This window comes from Panulirus ornatus, chromosome 14, assembly GCF_036320965.1.
Source record: "Panulirus ornatus isolate Po-2019 chromosome 14, ASM3632096v1, whole genome shotgun sequence".
Classification (NCBI taxonomy): Eukaryota; Metazoa; Arthropoda; class Malacostraca; order Decapoda; family Palinuridae; genus Panulirus; species Panulirus ornatus.
The window spans coordinates 42,902,421-42,925,679 of NC_092237.1; the positions used below are offsets into that span (position 1 = coordinate 42,902,421).

At 41.1% G+C, this 23,259-nt stretch overlaps 1 protein-coding gene across 1 annotated transcript in view; it reads left to right on the top strand.

Moving 5' to 3' along the window:
• The window catches only part of RagA-B (Ras-related GTP binding A/B), a 32,962-nt gene extending 9,703 nt beyond the window's left edge, over positions 1-23,259 (top strand). The window contains exons 2-4 of the mRNA XM_071670190.1: positions 15,759-15,988; positions 18,885-19,000; positions 22,235-23,259. Of these exons, the coding sequence (XP_071526291.1) occupies positions 15,759-15,988; positions 18,885-19,000; positions 22,235-22,329 (441 nt within the window). The 3' untranslated portion in view covers positions 22,330-23,259. The remainder of the gene's footprint in view (positions 1-15,758; positions 15,989-18,884; positions 19,001-22,234) is intronic.

The window sequence follows — 23,259 nt, forward strand, 5'->3', positions numbered from 1 at the left end:
CTCATATAAAAGAGATATTGAGGTTTTTATGTAGACTTTGCAGGTGGTGGGCAGCAGGGAATACTAAGGGTTTCTTTTTCTTGTCCAAATCTGTTACCAGTAGTGTTCTGAGAGTATTCATTTTGATTATGGACTTCTTCTTGATGTTTGTAGTGAGTGGTGTGAATGTCACATGTGCCTTATATATGATGTCATTGTATGATTGAAGTTGTTCAGTGGAGATGGTTGACCACTCAGATTGACAGGAGGGTGTAAATTGGATTCATTTATGTCAGGGATTGAAAGGGTGATGGTACACTTCTGTGATGACAGAGATTCTTTTTGGTTGAGACCATATTCTTATGGTGTGATGTTATTTTGTTTGCTTACTAATGTTTTGGTAATGCCAGGGTGTTGTGATGTGATTGTGACATCATCTGCTTATGAAACAAATGCCACTTAAGTCTCTTGGAAGAGATGGAAGGTCATACAGGAAGAGTCAATATATTGTAGAGGATTTGAATAAGAATCGCTCTTTTCTCAACTTTTTCCTTTCACACACTCTCCCAAACTTAGACACCAGTTTCTGTAGTTTCTCACTCAGATTTGTCATCAGTGCCCCATCAATAGCAAACATCAATTGATACACCTCCCAGGAACCTCCACCATTAGCAGACTGCATGCCTGTTCCTCTCTCCAAGACCTTTACATTCATCTCCATCTCCAAGACCCTTACATTCATCTCCATCACCACCCCTTCCATTAACAGATTGAACAGCCATGGTGACATCACACATCCTGCCATAGACCCACCTTTGCCTGGAACCACTCACCCTCCTCTTGGCCTGCTCACACACATACACCTTACTCTTGATAAAAACTTACTGCAGCTAAAAGCTTTCCTCACATACCACGTAATCACAGCACCTTTCACAGAGCATCTCTATCATCCCTCCCCTATGCTCTCTTCAGATCCATAATTACCACATACAAATCCTTTTGTTTCTCATAAGTATTTCTTTCCTATTTTCCAAAGCAACCATATGATCTACACATCCTCTGCCACTCCTGAAACCAGACTCTTGTTCCCCAGTCTGATGCTCTAAGCATGCCAACTTTTTTTCAAACACAACTCTTCCTTACAATTTGCTGACTACACATAACAGACTTATACCCCTTTAATTTGAACACTCAATTTTGTCCCACATACCTTTGTATGTTGACACAGTGCATGCATTTTGCCAATCCTCAGGCACCTCATCATGATCCATACACACATTGACGATCCCTACTAATAGTAAACCAATCAATGATACAGTGAAGGTATGTACAGAGCATCAGATTGGGGAAGAGCAACATGGTTTTAGAAGTGGTACAGGATGTGTGGATCAGGCAGTTACTTTGAAGAATGTATGTGAAAAATACTTAGAATAACAGATGTATTTGTATGTAGCATTTATGGATCTCGAGAAGGCATATGATAGGGATGACAGAGATGCTTTGTGGAAGGTTTTAAGAGTATATAGTGTGGGAGGTAAGTTTTAGAAGCAGTGAAAAGTTTTTACCAAGGATGCAAGGCATTTGTGCAAGTAGGAAGAGAGGAGAGTGATTGGTTCCCAGTGAATGTCAGTCTGCAGCAGGGGTGTGTGTTGTTCCCATGGGTGTTTAATTTGTTTATGGATAGGGTAGTTAAGGAGGTAAATGCAAGAGTTTTGGAGAGAGGGGTGAGTATGCAGTCTGTTGGGATGAAAGGGCCTATGAATTGAGTCAGTCGTTGTTCGCCGATGTTACACCTCTGGTGGCTGATTCAAGTGAGAAACTGCAGAGGTTGGTGTCTGAGGTTGGAAAAGTGTGTGAAAGGAGAAATTTGAGAGTAATTGTGAATAAGAACAAGGTTATTGGGTTCAGTAGAGTTGAGGGACAGGTTAATTGGGATGTGAGTTTGAATGGAGAAAAGTTGGATGAAGTGAAGTGCTTTAGATATGTGGGAGTGGACTTAGTAGCAGATGGAAGCAGAAGTGAGTCACAGGGTGGGGTGGGAAGGAGCAGGGGGGAGGAGGTTCTGGGAGGGATGAAGAATGTGTGGAAGGAGAGAACATTATCTTGGAGGACAAAAATGGGTTAGTTTGAAGGAATAGTAATCCAACAGTGTTGTATGGTTGTGAAAGAAGAAAGCTGAGAGTAAATGTGAATAAGAGCAAGGTTATTAGGTACAGTAGGGTTGAGGGACAAGTCAATTGGGAGGTAAGTTTGAATGGAGAAAAACTGGAGGAAGTGAAGTGTTTTAGATAGCTGGGAGTGGATTTGGCAGCGGATGGAACCGTGGAAGTGGAAGTGAATCATAGGGTGGGGGAGGGGGCGAAAGTTCTGGGAGCGTTGAAGAATGTGTGGAAGTCGAGAACATTATCTCGGAAATCAAAAATGGGTATGTTTGAAGGAATAGTGGTTCCAACAATGTTATATGGTTGTGAGGCGTGGGCTATAGATAGAGTTGGGCGGAGGAGAGTGGATGTGCTGGAAATGAGATGTTTGAGGACAATATGTGGTGTGAGGTGGTTTGATTGAGTAAGTAATTATAGGGTAAGAGAGATGTGTGGTAATAAAAAGAGTGTGGTTGAGAGAGCAGAAGAGGGTGTTTTGAAATGGTTTGGTCACATGGAGAGAATGAGTGAGGAAAGATTGACCAAGAGGATATATGTGTCAGAGGTGGAGGGAACGAGAAGTGGGAGACCAAATGGAGGTGGAAAGATGGAGTGAAAGAGATTTTGAGTGATCGGGGCCTGAACATGGAGGAGGGTGAAAGGAGGGCAAGGAATAGAGTGAGTTGGAACGATGTGGTATATTGGGGTCGACGTGCTGTCAATGGATTGAACCAGGGCATGTGAAGCGTCTGGGATAAACCATGGAAAGTTCTGTGGGGCCTGGATGTGGAAAGGGAGCTTTGGTTTCGGTGCATTATTACATGACAGCTAGAGACTGAGTGTGAACGAATGTGGCCTTTGTTGTCTTTTCCTAGCAAAATAAATATATAATATTTATTTATTTATTTTTTATTGATTTTGCTTTGTCGCTGTCTCCCGTGTTAGTGAGGTAGCGCAAGGAAACAGACAAAAGAAATGGCCCAACCCACCCACATACATATGTATATACATACATATCCACACACACAAATATACATACCTATACATCTCAATGTATACATATATATACACACACAGACATATACATATATACACATGTACATAATTCATACTGTCTGCCCTTATTCATTCCCATCGCCACCCCGCCACACATGAAATGAAAACCTTCTCCCCCCAAATGTGCACGAGGTAGCACTAAGAAAAGACAACAAAGGCCACATTCGCTCACACTCATTCTCTAGCTGTCATGTAATAATGCACCGAAACCACAGCTCCCTTTCCACATCCAGGCCCCACACAAATTTCCATGGTTTACCCAAGACGCTTCACATGCCCTGGTTCAATCCATGACAGCACGTCGACCCTGGTATACCACATCGTTCCAATTCACTCTATTCCTTGCACGCCTTTCACCCTCCTGCAGGTTCAGGCCCCGATCACTCAAGATCTTTTTCACTCCATCTTTCCACCTCCAATTTGGTCTCCCACTTCTCCTCGTTCCCTCCACCTCTGACACATGTATCCTCTTTGTCAATCTTTCCTCACTCATTCTCTCCATGTGAGCAAACCATTTCAAAACACCCTCTTCTGCTCTCTCAACCACACTCTTTTTATTACCACACATCTCTCTTACCCTATTATTACTTAATCAAACCATCTCACACACATATTGTCCTCAAACATCTCCTTTCCAGCACATCCACCCTCCTCCGCACAACTCTATCCATAGCCCACGCCTCGCAACCATATAACATTGTTGGAACCACTATTCCTTCAAACATACCCATTTTTGCTTTCGGAGATAATGTTCTCGACTTCCACACATCCTTCAACGCTCCCAGAACTTTCGCCCCTTCCCCCACCCTATGAATCACTTCCGCTCCCATGGTTCCATCCGCTGCCAAATCCACTCCCAGATATCTAAAACACTTCTCCTCCTCCAGCTTTTCTCCATTCAAACTTACCTCCCAGTTGACTTGTCCCTCAACCCTACTGTACCTAATAACCTTGCTCTTATTCACATTTACTCTCACCTTTCTTCTTTCACACACTTTACCAAACTCAGTCACCAGCTTCTGCAATTTCTCACACGAATCAGCCACCAGCGCTGTATCATCAGCGACAACAACTGACTCGCTTCCCAAGCTCTCTCATCTATAACAGACTGCATACTTGCCCCTCTTTCCAAAACTCTTGCATTTACCTCTCTAACAACCCCATCCATAAGCAAATTAAACAACCATGGAGACATCACACACCCCTGCCACAAACCTACATTCACTGAGAACCAATCACTTTCCTCTCTTCCTACACATACACCTGCCTTACATCCTTCATAAAATCTTTTCACTGCTTCTAACAGCTTGCCTCCCACACCATATATTCTTAATACCTTCCACAGAGCATCTCTATCAACTTTATCGTATGCCTTCTCCAGATCCATAAATGCCACATACAAATCCATTTGCTTTTCTAAGTATTTCTCACATACATTCTTCAAAGCAAACACCTGATCCACACATCCTCTACCACTTCTGAATCCACACTGCTCTTCCCCAGTCTGACGCTCTTTACATGCCTTCACTCTCTCAATCAATACCCCTCCCATACAATTTCCCAGGAATACTCAACAGACTTATACCTCTGTAATTTGAGCACTCACTTTTATCCCCTTTGCCTTTGTACAGTGGCACTATACAAGCATTCCGCCAATCCTCGGGCACCTCTCCATGAGACATACATACATTGAATAACCTCACCAACCAGTCAACAATACAGTCACCCCCTTTTTTAATCAATTCTGCTGCAATATCATCCAAACCCGCTGCCTTGCCAGCTTTCATCTTCCCTAAAGCTTTTCTCTGTTTACTAAATCATTTTCCCTAACCCTCTCACTTTGCACACCACCTCGACCAAAACACCCTATATCTCCCACTCTATTATCTAACACATTCAATAAACCTTCAAAATTCTCACTCCATCTCCTTCTCACATCACCATTACTTGTTATCACCTCCCCATTAGCCCCCTTCACTGAAGTTCCCATTTGCTCCCTTGTCTTACGAACTTTGTTTACCACCTTCGAAAACATCTTTTTATTCTCCCTAAAATTTAATGATACTCTCTCACCCCAACTCTCATTTGCCCTCTTTTTCACCTCTTGCACCTTTCTCTTGACCTCCTGCCTCTTTCTTTTATACGTCTCCCACTCATTTGCATTTTTTCTCTGCAAAAATTGTCCAAATGCCTCTCTCTTCTCTTTCACTAATAATCTTATTTCTTCATCCCACCACTCACTACCCTTTCTAAGCAACTCACCTCCCACGCTTCTCATACCACAAGCATCTTTTGTGCAAGCCATCACTGCTTCCCTAAATACATCCCATTCCTCCCCCACTCCCCTTACCTCCTATGTTCTCACCTTTTTCCATTCTGTACTCAGTCTCTCATGGTACTTCCTCATACAAGTCTCCTTCCCAAGCTCACTTACTCTCACCACTCTCTTCACGCCAACATTCTCTCTTCTTTTCTGAAAACCCCTACAAATCTTCACCTTCGCCTCCACAAGATAATGATCAGACATTCCTCCAGTTGCACCTCTCAGCACATTAACATCCAAAAGTCTCTCTTTCGCGCGCCTATCAATTAACACGTAATCCAATAATGCTTTCTGGCCATCTCTCCTATCCCTGGGGATAGGGGAGAAACAATACTTTCCACGCATTCCTCACATGTCGTAGAAGGCGACTAAAGGAGACGGGAGTGGGGGGCTAGAAACCCTTCCCTCTTTGTATTTTAACTTTCTAAAAGGGGAAACAGGAGAAGGAGTCACGCGGGGAGTGCTCATCTTCCTCAGAGGCTCAGATTGGGGTGTCTAAATATGTGTGGATGTAACCAAGATGAGAAAAAAGGAGAGATAGGTAGTATGTTTGAGGAAAGGACCCTGGATGTTTTGGCTCTGAGTGAAACGAAGCTCAAGGGTAAAGGGGAAGAATGGTTTGGGAATGTCTTGGGAGTAAAGTCAGGGGTTAGTGAGAGGACAAGAGCAAGGGAAGGAGTAGCACTACTCCTGAATCAGGAGTTGTGGGAGTATGTGATAGAGTGTAAGAAAGTAAATTCTAGATTGATATGGGTAAAACTGAAAGTTGATGGAGAGAGATGGGTGATTATTGGTGCATATGCACCTGGGCATGAGAAGAAAGATCATGAGAGGCAAGTGTTTTAGGAGCAGCTGAGTGAGTTTGTTAGTGGTTTTGATGCACGAGACCGGGTTATAGTGATGGGTGATTTGAGTGCAAAGGTGAGTAATGTGGCAGTTGAGGGAATAATTGGTATACATAGAGTGTTCAGTGTTGTAAATGGAAATGGTGAAGAGCTTGTAGATTTATGCGCTAAAAAAGGACTGATGATTGGGAATACCTGGTTTAAAAAGCAAGATATACATAAGTATACGTATGTAAGTAGGAGAGATGGCCAGAGAGCGTTACTGGATTATGTGTTCATTGATAGGCGCGCGAGAGAGACTTTTGGATGTGAATGTGCTGAGAGGTGCAACTGGAGGGATGTCTGATCATTATCTTGTGGAGGCTAAGGTGAAGATTTGTATGGGTTTTCAGAAAAGAAGACAGAATGTTGGGGTGAAGAGAGTGGTGACAGTAAGTGAGCTTGGGAAGGAGACTTGTGTGAGGAAGTACCAGGAGGCTGAGTACAGAATGGAAAAAGGTGAGAACAAAGTAGGTAAGGGGAGTGGGGGAGGAATGGGATGTATTTAGGGAAGCAGTGATGGCTTGTGCAAAAGATGCTTGTGGCATGAGAAGCGTGGGAGGTGGGTTGATTAGAATGGGTAGTGAGTGGTGGGATGAAGAAGTAAGATTACTAGTGAAAGAGAAGAGAGAGGCATTTGGACGATTTTTGCAGGGAAAAAATGCAATGAGTGGGAGAGGTATAAAAGAAAGAGGCAGGAGGTCAAGAGGAATGTGCAAGAGGTGAAAAAGAGGGCAAATGAGAGTTGGGGTGAGAGAATATCATTAAATTTTGGGGAGAATAAAAAGATGTTTTGGAAGGAGGTAAATAAAGTGCGTAAGACAAGGGAGCAAATGGGAACTTCAGTGAAGGGGGCAAATGGGGAGGTGATAACAAGTAGTGGTGATGTGAGAAGGAGATGGAGTGAGTATTTTGAAGGTTTGTTGAATGTGTTTGATGACAGAATGGCAGATATAGGGTGTTTTGGTCGAGGTGGTGTGCAAAGTGAGAGGGTTAGGGAAAATGATTTGGTAAACAGAGAAGAGGTAGTAAAAGCTTTGCAGAAGATGAAAGCCGGCAATGGTATTGCAATGGAATTTATTGAAAAAGGGGTGACTGTATTGTTGACTGGTTGGTAAGGTTATTTAATGAATGTATGATTCATGGTGAGGTGCCTGAGGATTGGCGGAATGCTTGCATAGTGCCATTGTACAAAGGCAAAGGGGATAACAGTGAGTGCTCAAATTACAAAGGTATAAGTTTGTTGAGTATTCCTGGTAAATTATATGGGAGGGTATTTGAGAGAGTGAAGGCATGTACAGAGCATCAGATTGGGTAAGAGCAGTGTGGTTTCAGAAGTGGTTGAGGATGTGTGGATCAGGTGTTTGCTTTGAAGAATGTATGTGAGAAATACTTAGAAAAGCAAATGGATTTGTATGTAGCATTTATGGATCTGGAGAAGGCATATGATAGAGTTGACAGAGATGCTCTGTGGAAGGTATTAAGAATATATGGTGTGGGAGGCAGGTTGTTAGAAGCAGTGAAAAGTTTTTATCGAGGATGTAAGGCATGTGTACGTGTAGGAAGAGAGGAAAGTGATTGGTTCTCAGTGAATGTAGGTTTGCGGCAGGGGTGTGTGATGTCTCCATGGTTGTTTAATTTGTTTATGGATGGGGTTGTTAGGGAGGTGAATGCAAGAGTTTTGGAAAGAGGGGCAAGTATGCAGTCTGTTGTGGATGAGAGAGCTTGGGAAGTGAGTCAGTTGTTGTTCGCTGATGATACAGCGCTGGTGGCTGATTCATGTGAGAAACTGCAGAAGCTGGTGACTGAATTTGGTAAAGTGTGTGAAAGAGGAAAGTTAAGAGTAAATGTGAATAAGAGCAAGGTTATTAGGTACAGTAGGGTTGAGGGTCAAGTCAATTGGGAGGTAAGTTTGAATGGAGAAAAACTGGAGGAAGTAAAGTGTTTTAGATATCTAGGAGTGGATCTGGCAGCAGATGGAACCATGGAAGCGGAAGTGAGTCATTGGGTGGGGGAGGGGGCGAAAATCCTGGGAGTGTTGAAGAATGTGTGGAAGTCGAGAACATTATCTCGGAAAGCAAAAATGCGTATGTTTGAAGGAATAGTGGTTCCAACAATGTTGTATGGTTGCGAGGTGTGGGCTATGGATAGAGTTGTGTGGAGGGGGGTGGATGTGCTGGAAATGAGATGTTTGAGGACAACATGTGATGTGAGGTGGTTTGATCGAGTAAGTAATGTAAGGGTAAGAGAGATGTGTGGAAATAAAAATAGCGTGGTTAAGAGAGCAGAAGAGGGTGTTTTGAAATGGTTTGGGCACATGGAGAGAATGAGTAAGGAAAGATTGACCAAGAGGATATATGTGTCGGAGGTGGAGGGAATGAGGAGAAGTGGGAGACCAAATTGGAGGTGGAAAGATGGAGTGAAAAAGATTTTGAGTGATCGGGGCCTGAACATGCAGGAGGGTGAAAGGCAGGCAAGGAATAGAGTGAATTGGATCAGTGTGGTATACCGGGGTCAATGTGCTGTCAATGGATTGAATCAGGGCATGTGAAACGTCTGGGGTAAAACATGGAAAGTTCTGTGGGGCCTGGATGTGGAAAGGGAGCTGTGGTTTTGGGCATTATTGCATGACAGCTAGAGACTGAGTGTGAACGAGTGTGGCCTTTGTTGTCTTTTCCTAGTGCTACCTCACACACATGAGGGGGGAGGGGGATGTTATTCCATGTGTGGCGAGGTGGCGATGGGAATGAATAAAGGCAGACAGCGTGAATTGTGTGCATGTGTATATATGTATGTCTCTGTTTGTGTATATATATGTGTACATTGAGATGTATGGGTACGTATATTTGCGTGTGTGGATGTGTATGTATATACATGTGTATGGGGGTGGGTTGGGCCATTTCTTTTGTCTGTTTCCTTGCGCTACCTCGCAAACACGTGAGACCGACAAAGCAAAATATATATAATATATATAATGTATTTGTGTATGTTTATTACTGGTCTTTGCTTGCTGTTGGGTACACCACAAGTGAAAAGTCAGCCTTAACAAGGCCATATCAATGGGAGTACAGTGTTGTCAAAGAGTGTCTCTCCCAAGGAGTCCAGATTTCCTTGGTGCTAGAACAGATAGTCACTCCCACTTAAGAAAACACCTGCCTTTCTTGGCATCCCAAATGACACACATTACCTTCACTACCCACACCAATAATATCAACACAAAAGCAACACTCAAATTAAGTACCCCTAGAATGCTAACTGGCACATGATTTGGACTAGACAAAAATTTCATCCTCCTTTACAAACATTTCATTCATTCCACTTTAAACTATGCTTCACCTGCCTTATCTTCCATTCTATCTAAAGCAAATATAACCAAGCTGCAAACCATACAAAATAGTGCACTGAGAGTAATCACTGGCTGCCTAGCAACCACAAACATTAACACCTACACAATGAAACAAAAATCCTGCCAATATAGTCCCTCTTCAACATAACAGCTTTCATTTTTGGGCTGTGGCACCAGACCCTTCTCACCCAAACCACTCTATATGTAACCACCAAACCCCAAGTAGAAATAAAAAGCTTATCCCTGACTCTCAATTCAGTAACTTCTACTCAGAGATCCCCCAACCCCCAACAAAATACATTTTTTTTTATTATACTTTGTCGTTGTGTCCCGCGTTAGCGAGGTAGCCCAAGGAAACAGACGAAAGAATAGCCCAACCCACCCACATACACATGTATATACATTCACGTCCACACACGCACATATACATACCTATACATCTCAATGTATACATATATATATATATATATATATATATATACACACACACAGACATATACATATATACTCATGTACATAATTCATACTCTCTGCCCTTATTCATTCCTGTCGCCACCTCACCACACATGAAATGAAAACCCTTCCCCTGCATGTGCGCAAGGCAGCACTAGGAAAAGACAACAAAGGCCACGTTCGTTCACACTCAGTCTCTAGCTGTCATGTATAATCCACCGAAACCACAGCTCCCTTTCCACATCCAGGCCCCACAAAACTTTCCATGGTTTACCCCAGATGCTTCACATGCCCTGGTTCAATCCATTGACAGCACGTCGACCCCGGTATACCACATCATTCCAATTCACTCTATTCCTTGGATGCCTTTCACCCTCCTGCATGTTCAGGCCCCGGTCACTCAAAATCTTTTTCACTCCATCTTTTCACCTCCAATTTGGTCTCCCACTTCTCCTCGTTTCCTCCACTTCTGACACATATATCCTCTTGGTCAATCTTTCCTCACTCATTCTCCCTATGTGACCAAACCCTTTCAAAACACCCTCTTCTGCTCTCTTAACTACACTCGTTTTACTACCACATATTTCTCTTACCCTTTCATTAGTTACTCCATCAAACCACCTCACACCACATATTGTCCTCAAACATCTCATTTCCAGCACATCCACCCTCCTCCACACAACTCTATCTATAGCCCATGCCTCACAACCATATAACATTGTTGGAACCACTATTCCTTCAAACATACGCATTTTTGCTTTCCAAGATAATGTTCTCAACTTCCACACATTTTTCAGTGCTCCCAGAACTTTCGCCCCCTCCCCTACCTAATGATTCACTTCCACTTCCATGGTTCTATCCGCTGCCAAATCCACTCCCAGATATCTAAAACACTTCACTTCCTCCAGTTTTTCTCCATTTAAACTTACCTCCCAATTGACTTGACCCTCAACCCTACTGTACCTAATAACCTTGCTCTTATTCATATTTACTCTCAGGTTTCTTCTCTCACACACTTTACCAAACTCAGTCACCAGCTTCTGCAGTTCCTCACCCAAATCAGGCATCAGCGCTGTATCATCAGCGAACAACAACTGACTTACCTCCCAAGCTCTCTCGTCCACAACAGACTGTACTTGCCCCTCTTTCCAAAACTCTTGCATTCATCTCCCTAACAACCCCATCCATAAACAAATTAAACAACCATGGAGACATCACGCACCCCTGCCGCAAACCAACATTCACTGAGAACCAATTGCTTTCCTCTGTTCCTACTCGTACACATGCCTTACATCCTTGATAAAAACTTTTCACTGCTTCTAACAACTTACCTCCCACACCATATATTCTTAATACCTTCCACAGAGCATCTCTATCAACTCTTATCATATGCCTTCTCGAGATCCATAAATGCTACATACAAATCCATTTGCTTTTCTAAGTATTTCTCACATACATTCTTCAAAGCAAACACCTGATCCACACATCCTCTACTACTTCTGAAACCACACTGCTCTTCCCCAATCTGATGCTCTGTACATGTCTTCACCCTCTCATTCAATACCCTCCCACATAATTTCCTAGGAATGCTTAACAAATTTATACATCTGTAATTTCAGCACTCACTTTTATCCCCTTTGCCTTTGTACAATGGCACTATGCAAGTATTCTGCCAGTCCTCAGGCACCTCACCATGAGCCATACATACATCATACATACATCTCCTTCTTACATCACCACTACTTGTTATCACCTCCCCATTAGCCCCCTTCACTGATGTTCCCATTTGTTCCCTTGTCTTACGCACTTTATTTACCTCCTTCCAAAACATCATTTTATTCTCTAAAATTTAATGATACTCTCTCACCCCACCTTTATTTGCCCTCTTTTTTGCGTCTTGCACCTTTCTCTTGACCTCCTGCCTCTTTCTTTTATACATTTCCCAGTCATTTGCATTATTTCCCTGCAAAAATCGTCCAAATGCCTCTCTCTTCTCTTTCACTAATAATCTTATTTCTTCATCCCAATACTCACTACCCTTTCTGAGCTGCCCACCTCCCATGCTTCTCATGCCACAAGCATCTTTTGCACAAGCCATCACTGCTTCCCTAAATACATCCCATTCCTCCCCCACTCCCCTTACGTCCTTTGTTCTCATCTTTCTCCATTCTGTACTCAGTCTTTCCTGGTACTTCCTCACACAAGTCTCCTTCCCAAGCTCACTTACTCTCACCACTCTCTTCACCCCAACATTCTCTCTTCTTTTCTGAAAACCTCTACAAATCTTCACCTTCACCTCCACAAGATAATGATGAGACATCCCTCCAGTTGCACCTCTCAGCACATTAACATCCAAAAGTCTCTCTTTTGTGTGCCTATCTATTAACACATAATCCAATACTGCTCTGGCCATCTTTTCTTCTTACATACGTATACTTATGTATATCTCCCTTTTTAAACCAGGTATTCCCAATCACCAGTCCTTTTTCAGCACATAAATCTACAAGCTCTTCACCATTTCCATTTACAACACTGAACACCCCATGTATACCAATTATTCCCTCAACTGCCACATTACTCACCTTTGCATTCAAATCACCCATCACTATAACCCGGTCTCATGCATCAAAACTACTAACACACTCACTCAGCTGCTCCCAACACACTTGCCTCTCATGATCTTTCTTCTCATGCCCAGGTGCATATGCACCAATAATCACCCATCTCTCTCCATCCACTTTCAGTTTTACCCATATCAATCTAGAGTTTACTTTCTCACACTCTTATCACATACTCCCACCACTCTTGTTTCAGGAGTAGTGCTACTTCTTTCCTTGCTCTCATCCTCTCACTAACCCCTGACTTTACTCCTTAGACATTCCCAAACCACTCTTCCCCTTTACCCTTGAGCTTCATTTCACTCAGAGCCAAAATATTGAGGTTCCTTTCCTCAAACATACTACCTATCTCTCCTTTTTTCTCATCTTGGTTACATCCACACACATTTAGACACCCTAGTCTGAGCCTTCGAGGAGGATGAGCACTCCCAGCATGACTCCTCTTCTGTTTCCCCATTTAGAAAGTTAAAATACAAGGAGGGGAGGGTTTCTAGCCCCCCCACTCCCGTCCCCTTTAGTTGCCTTCTACGACATGTGAGGAATGCATGGGAAGTATTCTTTCTCCCCTATCCCCAGGGATAGGTGAGACTTTTCCTCCCAATAAAGTCAGCTGCACCTAGTCACGGGCCAGAGCCGTGGAGCGCTGAGGTTCTTGCAGCATCCCGCGCTCCACTGCCGGTCCTTGAAAACACGAGGGAAGGTCACTGAGGTAGACATAATACCTACACACTGAGATAACCCAGCAAGCACTATACAGCCAACCACCCAACTCAGTCTTAAACTCTAACCTGCAAGTGATATACCCATCAAAACACACTCCCTTGATATAAACCAAGGCCACTTTATATCTAAACACCAACCTTCATGTAGAAATAAAAAGCGTATCCCTCATCTCACTTCAGTGATCTCTGTCCAGAGACTCCCACCCCCAATAAACACTTACACACTGAAATAACCCAACAAGCACTATGAAGCCAACTATCCAACTTAGTCGTAAACTTTAATCTACAAAACATACACCCATCAGAAACCACACTCCCTAGACAGGCACAAGTCACTCTCTCAAATATGTGCTCTGCACATCACCCATGCCTACAACACTACACAAACCATTTCAGCATATCCCAAGACCCTTCATGCCCACAATGCACCTGCCATAACCAAGACACTCTGCATATAGACATACACACAGCTTCATTAGACTGTATGACTTATAGTCCCAGCAGGTAGATATAGCCAGCTTCCTTAATACTGCAGGTGCCTCAGAAAGATAGAAGGGTGGGGCAGGAAGTAAGCATGGAATTACCCTTCTGGCCTGGAAGCTACTTTCTTCTTCCTCCGGACCCAAAGCTTTCAGGAAGCTGGCCACATTCACTGGATGGGACCACAGGTCATAAAGTGTAGTGATGCTGGATGTCTATGTGGGGAGACTGCCCAATATACCCTCCTAAACAGCACACACACTAATCCCAGGTTAGAGATAGTCTGGGACCAATGACCAGTTAGCATCTTCGAAGGTGATCTTGTAGCACAAATACATTTAATTATGCCTAGAATCAGGAAATTGATAAACACTGACAATAGGATAATTGAGAGCTGAATTACTGAAGGTGTGCTATTGCCATGAAAATTGATTAATGCATTAGGGCTAAAGATGTAGCCAAAAGTATCCTGAATCTGAATGCATATTGTATAAGTCCAGAGAGGATCTAGAAAACCTTCATATCCTGTTCAAAACAGGTCCTTTTAGGCATCTAATGTGATTTGGTATGGGGTTTGTGTATCTTCACACCATGTTTCTTCAGTTTTTTCCTGGAAAGGAACTCCTCTAGAAAGCTGTTCCTCTCTTAACTACACAACAAAATTAAATCACGTGCAACATTACGTAAAAGTTGAATGAACTGATAATTAACTAGAAGCGTATAAGTGGCGCAGTAGAAGGGGGAGTGTTGTTTGAGGCATAACCAAAAGCTGTATGAGAGCACTGTTGGAGGTGTAGCTGAGCACTGTATTTCTACTGCTGGAGGAGTAGCCAGTTAGCCATCCTCACCAAATATTCTTCTTGCACACTATCACTACACACAGAAGGTCCACATGGACTGTACTACAGTGTATGAATTGTCTTTGGACCACTTACACATTCATATAAAACTTCATCTTACCCACCCAATGCACAAAGCCACCAAAAAGACATATGAACTACAGGGAAACACACTGATCAGCATTCACACATTTTATTGAATTCAAGCTTTAGAACTTCATCATATGTCATTTCCCATCTTCCTATCAAGCCATCTCACACTTTTATCAGCATAACCAACCAGGCCAACAAGTATAGAAGCCAATATAACCCAAACCTCAACATGCAGACTGCAAATCTACAGGACCTGTGGTGACTGCTGGACAGTTGAGGAGCATGTGTATCAATCTTCATTATTGACATTGCATCCTGGGGGTGAGGGGTTTTGTGATATGCTGAATCAGGGTTTATGGTGTTGGAAAGATGGTTGGTGTCAAGGACAGTGACAAAAGAAAAGTATAACTCAAAAATGTCAAGGGAAAGTAGTTTTAGATGGGTGTTTGTCTGTTGGAGTGGATTTTAGGACTGGGTTAGATGGACAGTGTTTGCCGTATCATTATGGTATGTATGAGTTTTATCAGTTTATTGTTTTTCTGGGGAAGGGGCATATTTTAGTACAGGATGCTGATGTTTTTATTTATTCTTAGTGGTTGATGAGTGGTTATGAAATGGTTTGGGTGGGAGGGGTCAAGCACTGCTGTAAGGAACTGAGTACAAAGCATACTGAGGTAAGATTGTATTGGAATTATTTTCATACAATTGTGAAGGTGTTGAATGATTATGATTGGTATTAGTTTTAAAACCTCGTAGTATATCAGTTTGCTACATGTGATTCTTCTTTGAATGATTCAGACTTGATTTGGGAAGTTCTAACTTAGCATGTACTCTTGCAGGCTTGGTCCAGTATAGTCTATGAACTCATTCCTAATGTGAAAGAGTTGGAGCAAAACTTGAGGGACTTTGCCAACATCATTGATGCAGATGAAGTGTTGTTATTTGAGAGGGCAACTTTCCTGGTCATATCTCACTACCGCATGAGACCACACAGGGATGTTAACCGTTTTGAGAAGGTGTCAAACATTATCAAGCAGTTCAAGCTCTCATGCAGGTATGTAAAAGTCATTTGATTTAGTTGCTGTACAGTTGTAATTTTTCATTATCTTCTGTGCATTGAAGTGATCACTTCACAACTAGTTGAGCTTTTGTTCTTGTCAGATATGTGGCATCTGTTACCATTCCATTATGCACCTTTTTCATTATTTGAATTATACAGAATTATGTGCTGGAAGCCTCCAAAGAAGGTGATGAGTCACAGTGGTGCTGAAAGTGACAGAAAGAAATAGTAGTACAGCACCAAGATTAGATGAAACAGTTGCTTCATTTTTTACGCATCCATCCTCAAGCAGTCATGTATAATGTACCAAAACCAGAGCCACCATCCACAGCCAAGCCCCACAGACCAGTTCCATGATTTACAGTGAAGTTTTAAATGTAGTGGCTCAGCCCATTAACAGCATGTCATTCCCTAAAACCACAATATTTTGATTCCCTCAATCCCATGCACACTGCTCACCCTTCTGAATGTTTAGAAATCAGCACCTCAAAGTTTCATTTCATTCTTCCATCTCCTTCTTAGTCTTTCTCTCCATCTTAATCCCTCCATTTCTGCCTCATGATTTTTTTTGTTATTCTCTCTTCATATGTATAAATCCTCTCCATATGTCTCAGTCTAACTGAACTCACTACTACACCTAGCTCTTACACTGTGAATCCTAACTCATATTGTCCTCAGGCATTTCATTTCTAACATGTTTACCCTTTTACCATTACCTATGCATTCCTTGTTTGTCTTGGAGGCACCCAAAAGGATGGGGATGGTGGGGATCAGGGGGCTGGAAACATTTCACTTCTTGTATTTTACTTTCTAAAAGTGGAAACAGAAGAAAGAATCAAGCAAGGAATGCTCATTCTCATAGAAGACTCAAGTTTGGATGTCTGTTTATGCATGGAAGTAACCAGGAGGAGAGATTGGTTGTACGTTTAGGGGGAGGAGCCTAAATATTCTGGTTCTGAGTGAAACAGAACTCAAGGAGAAGGGGAAGTTTGTTTTGGGAATGTACTAGGAGTAAAGTTTGAGGCCAATGTAGATGCAGGAGCAAAGGAAGGGGTGGCACTTCTTAAGGAGTTATGGGAATGCGTGGGTGTAGGGAGTGAACCCCGGCCAGACACTAAGTGCTGGGTTCTGGAACTTACTTGCATTAGTTTTCTCATCTTCATTACAGTGGGAGAACATAGAGCAAACAACCTTTTCTATCATGTAATTTTTTTAACCAGGGACAGTACCAGTCAGTTTGGTAGTGTTCTCACTTGCCCTGGAAAATTCAGATCCTTTTGAATTTCAGAAGCTGTCTGTTTGGTATTCTTTTTTTGGTCTTTTTTAAGATAAGATGAATTATTAATACTATTACCTTGTACAAGTGCCAGTAGAAACCACTCTTCATTGGCTTTAGAATAATCTTTGGTTTTTCACCTTGAGAAGATCTACAGGCCTCCATTGTAACCTAAGTGGGAGTTGGGATAGATCCTGAATTTTCTGCAGTCAGAGGAATTTACTGACTGTTTAGTATGTTTACTACTTTTTCTGATAGCCTCTAGGGCTATGAGAAGAATTAGAGAAATCTATGAAATGTCCAGATGTGAGAACCATCTCACTTTTGGCAATGACTGTTGTAGGCTCATAGCATCCAGACTCGAAGTTAAAGGGAAACCATATTAAGTTTCAGATTGTCCCATAATAACTACTTGTGGGAGCATCATGCCTTTTGTACAGTTTAACTTGAGAGTTCAGTGAGATCACCAGGGACTATTAGGTGGACCCTAAAAACCCTCTCAGAAGGGAACATCTCATTTTGGCTTAAGATTAGTTCTTTTTAGCTCAACCTTTATTGTATGTTAGAGTCTGTGGTCAGAAAAGGTTGTTTCCACTTTAGCTGGTGTGTGAACCCTATCCATGGAGGAGATTAACAAGAGGGTTTTGGCTTTCTATAACACTGTTAAAAGATAAATTACTCCAACAAATGAGAATCACCCTTACCTGACACTAAGTTTACCTTCTTTGAGACAAAAGTTTTTTTTAATGTGCCACAGGATACATCTAGTTTTTTCTTTATTTTTTGTCATTTTCCTGTTTGTTAAAAATCTTATTGTAACCCTCCTTCTCTATGTTGGTTTGCTTTCACAGCTCATGATTGATGGGATCTTTCCTGGAGAGAAAGATAAGTTTTGAAGAATGAAAAGCTGTTTCTCTTTGGGGTAGTGTTGTGCAAGCATTATTCCAGGTTGCTTTTAGATAAGTCATACCTCTCATCTATGTCAAAAAACTTTTCTCTTAAAAAATGGTGACCACTCTTGAGGTGATGCTTGTCTTTAGGAGTTATGAGGTGACCAGTGTGAACAGCAAGTCAGTTGATTGGTAGGTGATATGATTGGTGACTGGAGGCTGCAGATTGGCACAGGAAACACAAACCAAGCTGAAGGCTGCAACCACTGAAGGAAAACAGTGTTTCATTTTTCAAAACCACCTTTTATATTTTTGGCTATCTATATCTCTGATGTCTATTCCAACTGAAACTTCCTTAGGGGTTGGCCACATCAGTAGAGTATCCATAACTGGTGAACTTTAGTGCCACTTCTTTGCCTTTTTAAACTAATGTATACTGTGTGTATTCAGTGTCATCACCTCATGTGGCTTTTTGTCTTCTGTATGATGATATAATCTTCTCTTTTATTGTAAAAATTAGTATTTTTCTTTGATGCACCTAAGTCCACAAAAGTAAGAGACACCAAGACAAAACAGCAATGGTAATTCTCTTTCACATTTGTAGTGTTTGATTGAAAAGCAGGTTAACTTGCAAATCTTTTTATATCCTCAATATTATGGTTAGATGTAAATAATACTTATGCCACATTTAAGATATTGATATGCAATTATTTTTTATTTGCAGTAAACTAGCAGCACACTTCCAGAGTATGGAAGTCCGGAACTCCAACTTTGCTGCCTTCATCGACATCTTCACATCTAACACATACTGTATGGTTATTATGTCAGATGCATCAATCCGTAAGTATTCTTTGACACTTTTTCTTGGACACTGATAGGGAGTAACCATCTAAATGCAAATTCTATTGTAAAATTGTTTCCTTTTTATTTCCAAAATAAATGATGCATTATTGGGTGTACTGGTCATTACGTTAGCCCAGAGGTACACAATAACTAGAATTATTTATTTTAGTTTTAGCTTTGCTTCACATAGGCTTGTAGGCTGTAGGGTTTGGGTCATAGAATTCCATGATTTATCTCCATTTGACATCCAGTCACTGCCACTGATTTAATGAATAATTTCTGTATGATTTTTAGAATATTCTTTTATTATTTTATGTTTTGTTTCAGCACACTGGATGTTAATAGGTGATGTTTTTAAGTATTTGAGGGGCAGGTTGAACTTGATCCATTTCATGAAAGTGGTAATGAAGTTAACTCTTCAACATTGGATGTGGTTTAATAAGTCCATCATAGCGTTTGCTAAACCTTCACATTCCTTGGAAGGTTATTAGGTTCAGTAGATTTGAGGGACAAGTTAGTTGGGATCTAAGTTTGAATGGACAAAAATTGGAGGAAGTAAAGTGTTTTAGATACCTGGAAGTGAACTTGGTAACAAATGGAACCATGGGTACGAAGTGAATCATAGGATAGGGGAGTGGGCAAAGGTTCTGGGAGCAATGAAGAATGTGTGAAAAGAGATAATGTTATCTCAGAGAGCAAAAATGGGTATGTTTGAATGAATAGTAGTTCCAACAATATTATATGGTTGTGAGGCATGGGCTATAGATAAGTTTGTACATAGGAGGATGGATGTGTTGGAAATGAAATGTTTGAGGACAGTATGTGGTGTGAGGTGGTTTGATCGAGTAAGTAATGAAAGGGTAAGAGATGTGTGGAAATAAAAAGAGTGTGGTTGAGAGAGCAGAAGAGGGTGTGTTGAAATGGTTTGGACATATGGAGAGAATGAGTGGGGAAAGGTTGACAAAGAGGATATGTGTGTCAAAGGTGGAGGGAAGAAGGAGAAGCAGGAGCCCAAACTGGAGGTGGAAGGATGGTGTGAAAAAGATTTTCAGTGATTTGGGCCTGAACATACAGGAGGGTGAGAGGCTTGCAAGGAATAGAGTGAATTTGAATTATGTGGTATACTAGGGTTGAAGTACTGTCAGTGGACTGAACCAGGGCATGTGAAACTTCTTGGTCAAACCATGGAAAGGTCTTTGGGGCCTGGATCTGGATAGGGAGCTGTGGTTTCATTATATTACATGTAACAGCTTGAGACTGATTGTGAATGAATGTGGCCTTTTTTTTATTGCTGATGCAGGGGGTGGCGATGCTGTTTCCTGTGGGGTGGGGTGGTGTTGGAATGGATGAAGGTATGAATATGTACATGCATGTATATGTATATCCCTGGGATAGGGGAGAAAGAATACTTCTCACACATTCCCTGCGAGTCTTAGACGGCAACTAAAAGGGAAGGGAGCGGGGGGCTGTAAATCCTCCCCTCCTGTTTATAATTTTCCAAAAGAAGGAACGGAGAGGTTGGCGAAGTGAGGATATACCCTTTAAGGCTCACTCCTCTGTTCTTAACGCTACTTTGCTGATGTGGGGAATGGCGATCAAGTATAGTGATAATGTGATAATGATAATATAATCTAGAACAATTGTTGGTATAGCAACTGCTTGGTCTCAACTATTCTGAACTAGAAGACATTTCACTGTATATTCAACAGACTTATACCTCTGTAGTTCAAACATGCTTCTTTGTTCTCCTTACTATATGAAGTGGCACTATGTAGATATTATGGTTGTCCTCAGGCTCCTTACCTTGAGTCATACATACATCATAAATCATTGTCAGCCCCTATCTGAAGAAATTCAACTGTAATCCCATCCTCTCCAGCTGCTTTGCCATGCTTCATCTTATGTAAGGCTTTCCCCATCTCATCTCATCTTCTGTATGACAGTTCATCCCAGTACTCCACATCTGCCACCTTTACATCTAATGCATTTAGTATTCTTTCAATATACTCTATCACTTCTGTACCTCTTTTTTTACCAACACTTTGCCATTTGCTCCCATTTGTTCGTTTGTGTTCCTTACACCATTCATCTCATTCCAAAACATTCTCTTATCCTCTCAGGAGTTTCCTCAGTACTCTCTCAGAGCCTTATCTCATATGTGCCACCTTTTTAGCCCCTGCACCTTTCTCTTGACCTCCTGGTGGTTTCTCTTGTATATCTGTCAGTCACTTGCGCTCCTTCCCTGCAGGTATTTCCTATACACCTCTCTATTCTTTTCACAAGCAAATTAACTTCCTTATTCCACCACTTGGTACCCTTTCTCATATTACGTAAATGCCTTCCATTCTTTACCTTGTCCTTTTTTACTCTTATCCCATGCCAGTCTTCTCTCAGTAACTCCAAGTATGCCCACACACAAGCCCTTTGCCACGTTCATTTGCTTCCATCATCCTCTTCCTACCCATGGCGTTTCCTCTTTTCCAAAAACCAGTACAAACTTTCACACACTCCCATTAAGAAGTAGTCAGGCATCCAGTCAGTCACATCCAGTAGTCTTTCCATTGCACACCTGTCAAATAGGACATAAACCAGTAAAGCCTGTTGACCCCAAGTCCACTCACCCATATAATAATATGTATGCACCTTTTTTTAAACCATGCATTCCCAATCACTAATCCTTTTTCAGGACAACTCAACAACCTGTCCACCACTTTTATTTATATGGTTTTGTGATGATGAAATAGGATTAGAGGTCAGGAGAATGCAGGATAGAGAGCCATTAGAAATAAGTTGAGAAGAACAGGATCATCTGAAGATTTCCCTTCCCCCTTCATTTTCTAAGCTAAGTTAGATTAGGTTAGGATGGTTGGGGGATAGGTGTTAGGTTAGATCAGGTTAAGTTGGGTGGGGGATAGGGGGTTGGGCTAGATTGTTAAGATTTTACTCTAACTTAACTCAAGTGTTTATGTAAGTGTGGAATTTTTTGTTCATCTGAGTAATTTTGATATAGATTATGAAAATGTAGCAGTAAATTAAGAGCTTGTATATAGTTGATCTACCCCAAGTAATAGGGAACAGATGCAGAGGTAACAATGATGTATAAAAAAAAAAAGACTAAATTTTCCCAATCGAAGAAGGCAAGTTTCTTAAAAGAATAAACTAGGTATTTTACAAGCTTTCCTTATGTTTTAAGTTAATGTTAAATTTATTATATTCTCCCTTCTCCCACAGCATCTGCAGCAACCTTAATCAACATAAGGAATGCTCGTAAACACTTTGAAAAACTGGAACGAATGAGTCAGGGTCACTTGCCCCTTTCCAGATAGGCTGTAAAAATGAAACATTTGAAGTATTTCTCTTTTTTCATCATGATAAATTAATGCCTTAAGTGTATCTTATAATAAATTTTGCATTGTAACTAAGAATTGGCATAATCTTTATTTATCCTATCATGAACATAACATTAATCCAATCATAGAATAAGCAGTTGTATATTTTATTTACATCAGGTAGATTTTTAATTACCTCTGGTACTGTACAAACTTTAAACGCTTACAAGGTATATAAACTCTAACTCACATGAAATCATAACTTAGGATAGCACAGTGAAACAAATTAGGATTTCTCTCACTGTGTGTTTAGGAATAAATTCTTATATGCAATTTGTGAAATTTAGTCATTAACAATCACTCAAAAGTGACTTAGCTCTTGCACCTTTAGAGTTGTCAGCTTCAGTTTCATAAAAGGTCATTTTAGCCATTTGTGGAATGGAGTGTCTCCCTAAGAATGACAAGACAAGTTCATGTGAATTTTGGAGTAAGGGTTTATTTTGACTGTGCTGTTAGACTTTATGTCTTGTATAAATTGTTCTACTTTGATAAGAATTTTTACATAACTGTGTGTCTTGTATTATGAAAAGTTCAGCAATGTATTGTATGATGAAAATTACTGCTAGAGTATTATCTTTTATCAAGTTCCAGCCACACTGTAAAGTTTTTGTGAAAATTTGAAATGAACATTATCTAGACTTTGTAAGTATTATTTATATGCCATTGTTTTTTTTTAATTGGTATCATGAAATTAGTTATTGCCAGAAAATCATCTCATTAAGAGGTGATTTTTTGCCATGACAATCTTTTTTCTGAATATGGCTCTTTATAATGGCATAATGTTCAGTTAGTAAATAAGATGCACTGTACTTTTATAAACAAGATGTACCGTACTTTTAAGTTAATAAAGATATGCATTCATGATAA